At 51.5% G+C, this 10,217-nt stretch overlaps 1 protein-coding gene across 2 annotated transcripts; it reads right to left on the reverse strand.

Moving 5' to 3' along the window:
* Positions 1-5,733: 5,733 nt before the first annotated feature.
* On the reverse strand, positions 5,734-8,904 carry LOC145535847 (melanoma-associated antigen B4-like). Of its 2 annotated transcripts, none has more exons than XM_081564192.1 (2): positions 8,793-8,904; positions 5,734-7,725 (listed from the first exon to the last, which is right to left on the reverse strand). In XM_081564192.1, the coding sequence occupies exon 2, from the start codon at positions 7,661-7,663 to the stop codon at positions 6,629-6,631; it is 1,035 nt and encodes a 344-aa protein (XP_081420318.1). In that variant the 5' UTR covers positions 7,664-7,725; positions 8,793-8,904; the 3' UTR covers positions 5,734-6,628. The 2 variants fall into 2 exon arrangements, with proteins under 2 accessions (XP_081420318.1, XP_081420319.1); XM_081564193.1 differs by having other exon boundaries at positions 8,788-8,904.
* Positions 8,905-10,217: the final 1,313 nt, after the last annotated feature.

Genomic DNA, 10,217 nt, shown 5'->3' on the forward strand with positions numbered 1-10,217 from the left:
GTTATTCTTCGTCCACTTCTAACTGTTGCTTCTTACCCTATATGCAGGTCTCCCAGAAGGCAGGTAAGGTGGTCTGGTATTCCCATGGCTTTAAGAATTTTCCACAGTTTGCTCTGATCCCCACAGGCAAAGGCTTTAGCATAGTCAAGCAAGTAGAAGTTTTTCTGGAATTCCCTTGCTTTTTCCAACGGAAATTGGCAATGTAATCTGGTTCCTCTGCCTTTTCTGAATCTAGCTTGTACAGATTGAAGTTTTTGGTTCACATTCTGTTGAAGCATAGTTTGGAGGATTTTGAGCATTCCCTTCCTAGCATTTCCCTTGTGAAATGAGCGAAATTATGTGATAGTTTGAACATTCCTTGGCATTGCACTTCTTTGAGGTTGGAATGAAAGCTGACCATTTCCAGTCCTGTGCCCACTGCTGAGTTTTCCAAATTTGCTGGCGTATTGAGTGCAGCACTTTCACAGCATCATCTTTAGGGTTTGAAATACTTCAGCTGGAGTAACATCACCTCCGCTAGCTTTGTTCATCGAGATGCTTCCTAAGGCCCACTTGACTTCACTAGGTTGCTTCCATGTCCTGGCTCTTGTAAACAGTGCTGCGATGAACACTGTGGTACACGTGTCTCTTTCAGTCCTGGTTTCCTCAGTGTGTATGCCCAGCAGTGGGATTGCTGGGTCGTATAGCAGTTCTCTTTCCAGATTTTTAAGCAATCTCCATAGTGTTCTCCGTAGTGGCTATAGTAGTTTGTATTCCCGCCAACAGTGTAAGAGGGTTCCCTTTTCTCTACACCCTCTCCAGCATTTATTCTTATCGGAAGTCTGGTGGGCCCTGTGACTTCCCGAGGCGGGCAGAGTTTAAGGAGTTCTAAAGCCCCAGGTTAGAGGGCAAAGCATTGTTGATGTGGGGCAAGGTCAGTGGTGTTCAATGCTGAATATAGTGAAGAAGAGGTCTGTGGTCCAGGAGGCTCCTTCTTTTCCCCAGTAAGAGTTCCTGTGAACAGGGCTCAGTGGCTGGCTGATGGTTAGTATCATTGGGAGAAGGGGAAGGGCTTTTCTGGAAAATTAAGCATTGCCAAGCCAGCAGAGTCTACTTGGGAGGTCTTTCAAAGTTCAGAGTTTTTCCTTAAGGCAAGGAAGACTTGGACATAAGGGACCTCCCTCCTATCCTAAGGGCAAGCCTTCAGCGATGGACAGTCAGTTACCTATCTGAAAAGGAAATGACGCATGCTCATAAGGGGCTTGAGGGGTCACTGAAGTCCCTCATGGCCTTTTCATGGCTGTGGCATCCCTCACCTGTGATCTTGCTGGGCAGAATGTGGTTCAGTTCTCACCCCAGGGGCCCTGGTGGCTTCCATGAGTATTTTTTTTTTATAATTATTTATGTATTTAATTTTGGTTGCACTGGGCCTTCGTTGCTGCATGCAAATCTTCTCTAGTTTAAAGGAAGCAAGGCTATACTTCATGGCGATGCACTGGCTTCTCATTGTGGTGGCTTCTCCTACTGTAGAGCACAGGCTCTAGGACCCACGGGCCCCACTAGTTGCAGCAAGAAGTGGTGAAGTAGAAGAGGTGTTAGGAGATGGCTTTGGTTGTTTGTCTCTCATGTCTGACTCCTTGTGACCCCGTGGACTGTAGCCCTCCAGGATCCCCTATCTGTGGGATTCTCTGGGCAGGAATACTAGAATGGGCTGCCATTCCCTTCTCAGGGGAACTTCCCAACCCAGGGATCGAACCTGGGTCTCCTACATTTCAGGTAGCTTCTTTACCATCTGAGCCACCAGGAAAGCCCCGCTTCTGAAGATAGCCAGAAAATTTTTAGCTCAATCTCTTTTCTTTTCTTTCTTTGTCCATTCTCTCCCTGTCCTGTAGACACACTCAGCTTGAATTTTATAAACACAAGGTTGAGGCATTCACGGCATACAGTGTCTGGATTTGTACACCCAAAGGCAAAGATATTGGGAGTCTAGGTGCAGAGAAATGCAGAAGAAAGTGACTTTCATTCTAGCCCTATGAGCCAGTTTCACAGCCCATAGTTTAAAAATTTAGATGGGGTGGCATGGAGACCTCCTCCACTTGAAACCTATCACATCAGATGGTGACTAAAATCCACGTGGCCAGGACTCCAACCCCCCAAAATCCAGTTTGGGACTTGAACCATGGTCTTTTAATTAGAATCACTCACCTGGTACCTGGACTTACTGTGGCTCAGGTTCTTTGTGTCTCAGCGCACAAGGAATTCAGAAAGAGGCAAATTGTTAGGCAAGAAATAGATTTTTTTTTTTTTATATAGGATGCTTGTAAGAGATGCAGGCAGGCAGGTGATGGAGCTCTGCCTGGAGGATTAAGTGGGCTACATTTTATAGTCAAGGGAAAGTGGAGGAGAGGGAAAGATTTTCTTCTTTGAGTAGAGGTCAGGCTTACATCACTCACTCCCAATTTGTTTGGAGCAGGAGAGTGTCTGACCTTTTGAGCTCCAACTTGGATCATCGGAGCACTTCTTCACATCAATAGAAGGTGGGGACATTCTTCTTTTACCTAAAGGCCTGGGGGACATCTCATGTATCATTTATGGCTTTATATTTCAGCAAACCTGCTTCCTTCCACTACATTCTGATAGCTTTCTTGAACAATGTTAATTTACAACGGCCTACCAATGGTTCCTAGGTTTCTCTATCTCTATTCCCCTCCTAGACTTCTAGATCTACCTCTCTGTCTGTGCTCAGGCCCTCATTCATGTCTCACTCTTTGCAACCCCATGAACTGCAGCACTCCAGGCCCTCTGTCCATGGGATTCTCCAGGCAGGAATACTGGAATGGGTAGCCATTTCCTCCTCCAGGAGATGTTCCAGACCCTGGGATTGAACCTTTGTCTCCCGCATTGCAGGTGGATTCTTGTCCACAGAGTCACCTGGGACACAACCTGTGTCCTTTGCTAGTCTACCCCTGTCATATGGAGGCAGGCTCCCCCAGCCAAGAGCTGTCCTTTCTCTTGGTGGGCGCCTTCTCCATGAAGGTCTTTAGCTTGGACTACTGTCTGGAATTTAGTGAGCAGTTTTCTTCCCAACAAGGGGGAGGGGCAGTCATGCATGAGCAAACACATCAAAGGTGAACTTTCCTAGCAAGGACTTGAGGGGAGGAGCAGGACGCTGGGTTTGGGGCCTTCCTTCGATGCCCATTATCATGGAGGATTGGAAGGACAGGGGCCCAGGGAAATCAGTCTGCACAGAGTAGCTGACCCACGTATGAAATAACTGTCCTCCCTGCCACATCAAGGGTTACCTGAAGCTCCTCTGGAGAAATGACCAGGTGTCCTCTGGGAGCTCCTGGGAGGTCTTGCAGCTCCTCTGTCTTTACCTGAGGACACGTGCTCAGAGTAAGGCCCACAACTCTCTGAGACCAAACAGAAGAAAGTGAGGGTTGCCTAACTTGCCACATCTAGCTGTGGTCTCTCAGTAAAGAAAGCGGTGACTGGAAATTGAGGCCTTCTGATGGCTGGCTGCACCAGTCCTCAATCAGGCTCCTGGGAAGACCTGTATTTCCTCCCTCTCTTCACTGTTACTATCCTTTCTCCAGGTCCTCACACTGACTTCCCATCTGCTAACGAGACCTGTCCTCTCATGCTACAGCCTTAAATTCCCTGAGACCACCTCGGAGGATATGAGGGCTGCCTCGTGGGTATGCCTGCCTGTGGTCACTCATGGCTGTCCCTACGGGAGGGATTCTGTGGTGTCCCCACTTTTATAGTGTGAGTGGTTCCCTTAGTCCTCATGGTCCTCTACTTGACTCTTGGCATGACCTGGAATTCCTCCTGAGGTTGACCCCTGAGCCCCAGCGCCTCACCTCGTGAGATGGTCTAAAAGGAAATGTGTGGGGTGCATCATGCCCACATTCCCAAATTTGCCAGTGGGAGGTGTCGAGGGGCAGGGCTGTGTTCTAGGCGCAGTCCCTTTATCCTCATTCGGAGTCACTAGTTTTGCACTCTGTACTGCAGTGAGGCTTCTCCCAGTAGCCCAAGGCTCTCACCTCCCTGGGACCACTCCAGCGGAAAGAGAAGCACTTCAGCCAGAAAGCTTTGTCCTGGGTCTCGTAGTGCTGACACCAGGGGTGGGCCCCCTATCTCCCCTGTTCTGGGCTGAGTGGTCCTCTTGCTCCCCATTCAGGGACCTCATCCTCACTCCTGATCAGACCCAGGACCGCACCCTCCACTCACCTGAGGCTGTGCTCCTCAGAACAAAGGCATTCCTTTCTTGCAAGTTCTGGATTGGAAGACAGGATGAACCAGATGTGTGCAAAGCTTTGGGGCCTTCCGAGGAGGAGAACATTATAGGGCTCCACTCTTCTGGAATCGGTGGCCCCCGAGTCTTAGATCAGGTTTCCTACCTTGACTTCTGGTAGCATATGGGAATCCACCATCTCTGCTGGCTGAATCAGCTGGCCCGTGGCCAAGGCTTTTGCCTTCTTGAGACAACAGAAGGGGAGGTGAGAGAGCTATTCCCTGGCTACCCTTACCTGTTCTTCCGTGTCATCCCCCTTGCTATGGGGGGGTCCACTCCTCAGCACCCAGTGTCCTCACTGTAAATCCTATGAAGGCCTGTTAGGATCTGCTACTTGGGCAGAATTGGGGCTGCTGCTTCAAATCCAAGGCGCTGAACTCCCTGTGAACCCCTCCATCCTTGCCCTGCAGAAAGGAAGGCGCGCCTCCGACAGACTGCTCTCCCCATGGCCACACGAGGCAAGAAGCAGGATATCGTTTGTGGGACCCCTAGTGTTCTAAAATCTTCCCCTTGATAACTATCAGAGGCTGGGACTCCTCCGTCCACTGACCTGAGGACACGGCCCTTAAGCTAAGGCTTTTTTGTCCCTGACAATCGGGAAAGATAAATGAGGGCATATTGATCTTTTCAGGGTATCTGACATTGCATGTGTTCATGACCACGTTGTCCCTGAGTAGTTTTGTCTTCATTCGTACCATTCATTTAGGAACATTATTTTAACTTTATTCCAAACCAGTGCTTTGGGACAGGGCCCCATGTATCCAACGAGATACATTTTTTGGAGTGTTTAGAGGAAAAATGCGGAGAAGGCAATGGAACCCCACTCCAGTACTCTTGGCTGGAAACTCCCATGGACGGAGGAGCCTGGTAGGCTACAGTCCATGGGGTCACTAGGAGTCGGACACGACTGAGCGACTTCACTTTCACTTTTCCCTTTCATGCACTGGAGAAGGAAATGGCAACCCACTCCAGTATTCTTGCCTGGAGAATCCCGGGGACGGCGGAGACGGGTGGGCTGCCGTCTATGGGGTCGCACAGAGTCGGACACGACTGGAGCGACTTAGCAGCAGCAGCAGCAGCAGCACAGGAAAAATGAATGAAAAGACAGGATGTCTGGCTTCGGCTGGGAGAAGTGGCACATTGTGGGCTCTGCACTAATCCAGATCGGGAGACTAGACCTAGGAAGGTCACTTCCATCAGTTTGTGAACTTGAGAAATTTGCAAGTTATCCATCCATAAATGGAGTCTGCTAAATCCGATCCTGCATGAATGCTGGAATGCATGTACTACGTATAAAGCAGTGGCATACGGATTAAGAAGCATTGGTTTGTAATAAATGGAAGTTATGATTACTATGAACCCCACAACTACCACCTTTCCTTCTGAGTTTATTTTTAATCCAGGAGAGAGCAGAGACTATGCAGTGAATTAGTACAAAAGAAACAAATATTCTTAAATGAGCTAAATAAGTCCAAGTATTTTTTATTTTTACTAAAAGAAAGTTTAAAAGAAGGTAAACCACGACTTAAAAGACATTTTAACTCTTATTTTTTTCTCCATTTTCTTTTTGTTTCTCAATATTTTCTGTGGTTGTCTTTCACATTACCATGAAAATCTCTTGCAGTGCTATGTTACCTACTTCCAGATCATAAAGACAATATAGATGGTTCATGAATATCTTTTATATCTACCAAAACTCTACCTTTAAAACTTTTAAAACAGCAATAAATATAACAGCAGGATCATTACCAAATTAATGCTCTGAAGAAAAACAAACTCGTAGAAGTAAAACTATTTGAAAAAAATGAAATACATAATATGTAGACATTACTCGTGTGAAACAGAAAGATAAGTGAGATCTAAATTTTATTTCCACCGCCCCTACTGCCCTGCACTCTTTACAAGCTTGAATACCGTTCAAGAAAAATCCTCTTCTAATGTCATGTTATCCTGTCTGGATTGTGAGCAACATATTCAGTACTTTCAGTGTGTTTTACAAATACCCAAACTTTTAAAGCATTAAAACAGCAAGAAACTATGAGTTATATGATTCATACCTTTGAATTCTGAAGCACCATAAACCTTATCAAAAGTAGTAACATTTGAAAATACCAAAGATCTCCCTCATCTCTTTACCTATCTGCTTTGAATCATCTTTCATTAGGTATTTCTCATATGGATAAAAGACAACAGATACATATTTTGTTAAAACGAACTGCACCTAAACTCGCTTACCATTTAAAACTGTAAGAACATAGGGGTTTTGTTTCCTCCACCCTACGACTCTGCGCCATTTAGGAGCTTGCCTGCTCTCTTCCAACACAGAGGGAACAAAGTGCCCTGCCCCCCTCCCTAGATGTGGGAGGAGCTGCAGGGGCTCTGGCCCCTGGAAGGGGCACTGGCCTCAGCCGTGGTAGGAGCCCTGGCCGCGCCTCTCTGCCCTGCTCTCTCCGCCTGATCTCTCAGAGCCTCGTCATAGAGGTCTGGGAAGGAACTAGGGACCGTTCGGTAGACCTTGGCCAGAACCTCCAGCACCTTCATCTTACTGGTCTCCGCACAAGCTCTCGGGCCCCACAGGAACTCATAGCGCGGAGGATCGCTATTGGGCACCTGGCGGTACTTCAGGTACTCCTTCTGCACCAGATCTTTGGTGATGAGCCTTCTGGGCTCCCCAAAGATCCAGTGCCTCCTCCCAGCATACACCCCAAAGGCATTGAGGAATTGCCAGACCACCTCCTCGGTGGCCCGGTTACCATGCATGAAGATGACCCCCAGGAGCAACATGAGGAGACCGGACTTGGGCATGGCCCCCTCATCACTCGGACCTTCGTCGCCCCCGAGGTTGAGCTTGCTGTTGAGGGCGTAGATGTTCTTGACGCGGTCGACTTCCTTCAGCTCCAGGCCAAACACCAGCTCCACGCGCTCACAGGCATACCTGAAGATCTCGGGGTAGTGCGGCTTGTACTTCCTGCTGACGACTTTCATCATGGCCTTCTGCGTGATGGGCTCCTTCTTGGTGTACTTGTCCAGCAGGAAGTCCACCAGCATCCTGGCCCTCCTGGCCAGAGGGTCTATGCGAGTGCTCTGCACGGCCGGCGCTGCCTGGGAGGCACCTGCACTTTCCTCCTCTGGGCCCCGGGCACCTTCATCAGATCCTGCGCAGGAAGGCCCTGCGTCAGGAGAGCTAGGGGCCATGGCCCCCTGAAGCTCCTGGCGATCGGCAGCAGCAGGGGAGCTCGGGGGAGAACCCTGAGGGGCAGAAGAGGGCGAGGAGGGGCACTCCTCCTTTGGGGCTGCAGCAGCACTGGCCTGGGCCTCCTGAGTGTCCCCCGGGACCTGGTGGTGTTTCCTGCGGGCATGGGACTTGTTCTTGTGCTTCCGAGGCATGGTGACAACAGGTCAGGGACCGCAGGTGGGAGTGCGGGCAGGAAGGCAGGCAAGGAGGGCACCTGGAAGAGGGACAAGGAGACGCTGTGAGCACCTTCAGCAAGGAGAGTCCTCCCTGGCTTGAATGGAAGCCGCCTCTGAGGGGTCCTTGTGGCCATTGCTCTAGGACCCAGAGGGCTCCTGTTCTCCTGGTCAGCCTGTCCCCTGAGACCGCTGAGTAGCAAGTGAGAGTGAGCCCTGGGGCGCAGCAGACAGTCCTGCCTGGGCGTTAGAAGGGTGGCCAGTGGGGGCTGGCAGGGGAGGCAGGTCCTCTCAGCTGACATTCAGAGTCAGGACGAAAACTGGTGTGAGACTCCCCCATATCCAACGCCCGCTCTCCCGCACCCGGCCCGTTCCCTCTCCTTTCTGAAACTAACGCTGCAACCTTCCCTGTCACCCCAGATGAGGAGAGGAGGGCGTACTCAGCACCCACTGAAGGGTCCCAGGACCTTCCCTTCTGCCATCTCGTGGCTGCCCCTTCACAACCAGGCTCCATGCTCCCCTCTCAGACCGCCGCCCCCCTTCCCGATGTTTGGCCGGGAGGACGCGCTGACTGCAGGGGAGGGTCCTGAGTCGCCCGTTTGTCGGGGACGAGGGTCCTCATCCTGACTCTACCCGAACCCTGACATCCTCCCTGTACTGACCGGCTGCCAGCCCCTCAGACCAAGGTCCCCTCTTCCCCGAGTGTCCCGCGTCCGAGGTCGCAGTGAGGGAGCCCCTGAGCCTTTAGAGACGCCCGGCTGCTGCCCGGATGATCCGCGGCCAAATCGCGGTGAGTGGGGGGTGACGCATGGCTGCCGTTCTGGTGTAAGGAGACCCTCAGTCCCCCCCGAGGGTCCCTCCTTCACTCCACAGGGCTCGTGGCTCTCCCTCTACTGAGCAGAGCTGGGGTCCAGCAGAGCCTGACTGGGGCATTCTTTCCTGAGACCAGCTAGGGGTTAGTGCATGGTCTTGGGGCCTAAGAGCTAGGCTGGATCCTCTGCTCTGAGTGCGGCGGTCGGGTGGCCGGAGGTTGTGTGGCCCCCTCTGTTTGGAGGGAGAAGGGATTCGGAGTGCAGCGACGTGTCCCTGCACTTGTAACTCACGGCACCTCCGATCTTGACACCCGATGAGACCTGGGACTGCTTGCTCCCTCTGGCCACCGTCAACGGCAGCTCTCAGAGATGGCGGCACGTTCAAGGATGGCGTCGCACCCCCAGTGTGCTTAGGGGGACGTCACTTCCTGTCATGCGCATCTGGGCTCCAGGAGGCCCGCAGGGGCGGGACCTGGACAGGCGGGGTTCCGGAGGAGCCCAATCTCACAGGATTGGCACGTGGCCTTTCCCTTGACTCGTAAGGGGTCCTGGGACGCCCCTGTCCTGGTGTGTCAGCTGGCTCACTCCATGCCTCTCACTTCTGTCAGCACCCCAGCAGGAAGAATTGGGGAGCCCAAGCCTAACAGCCTTCCTGGAGCCCATGAGACCGACAGCGAGGGCTCTCTTGGGTTCCCTCCTCTGTAGTAAGCGATGCTCTGTCCTTCTCCATGCCTTCCCTTAACCCCTGTAGGTGCTGGGCTGCGTCCCATCTGCTGACGTGAGGCCAAGGCCTCACCTCGAAGATGTGAACCCCCGGGTCTCCTGGTATGAAGTGCACATACATCGTATCTCGCCATTTCTACCTGAGGCTTCCTGGAAATGGCTGCTCCAGGTAAGGTGAGCTGAGAGGGAAGGATGGGAGACTGTCTTCTGTGGTGTGGAACCCCTCACATCTCAGACAGAATCTTCATTCATATTGACTGCCGACAGGGCCTGGAAATCCTTCCCTTTCTGGTGTAAGTCCACCCTTGTCCCCAACCAGGCGCACACAATCCCAGAAGAGCAAGTGAAGGGGCTCCTTAGCCTGACAGTTCTCACTGTGGGCTCTCAGTCGACGGCAGGGTCATTGCTCATAAGTTCTGAGATGAAGTTCTGTCGTTTTGTACACTTACTGTGATACTAACTTTTCTCTTTTAGTCCCTGGGTGGTAGTCTGTTAAGGTGATCATTTAAAAGGGCCAGTGCTCATCCACTAACATTCCCTGGTGGCTCAGACAGTAAAGAATCCACCTGCGGTGTGGGAGACCTGGGTTCAATCCGTGGGTTGGGAAGACCCCCTGGAGGAGGGCATGGCAACCCACTCTAGTATTCTTGCCTGGAGTATCCCCTTCGACAGAGGAGCCTAGCGGGCTACAGTCCATGGGGTCGCAAAGAGTGGGACACAACTGAGTGACTAAGCACACACACAACAATCTTTGTGCTGGTTATTTCATGATCTGGGCCACACTGCCACATCCAATCCAAACTTTGGTGCCCCATGGTCCTGGCATGGGGCCTCGGAGATGCTGCCTCAGATACCTTCAGTGAAGCAGTGGAGATTCATGATCCCAGGGCAGAGTGGAAGAATCCGGGGCTCACGTTTAAAGCCTTTTCCAGCTGATCCTGTTGTCTGCTTCCCTTGCAGGCTGCGCATCTATGCCAGTCTCTGAGTACTCCCCCACC

This window comes from Giraffa tippelskirchi, chromosome X (genome assembly GCF_054371585.1).
Source record: "Giraffa tippelskirchi isolate mGirTip1 chromosome X, T2T-mGirTip1v1.2.pri, whole genome shotgun sequence".
NCBI lineage: Eukaryota > Metazoa > Chordata > Mammalia > Artiodactyla > Giraffidae > Giraffa > Giraffa tippelskirchi.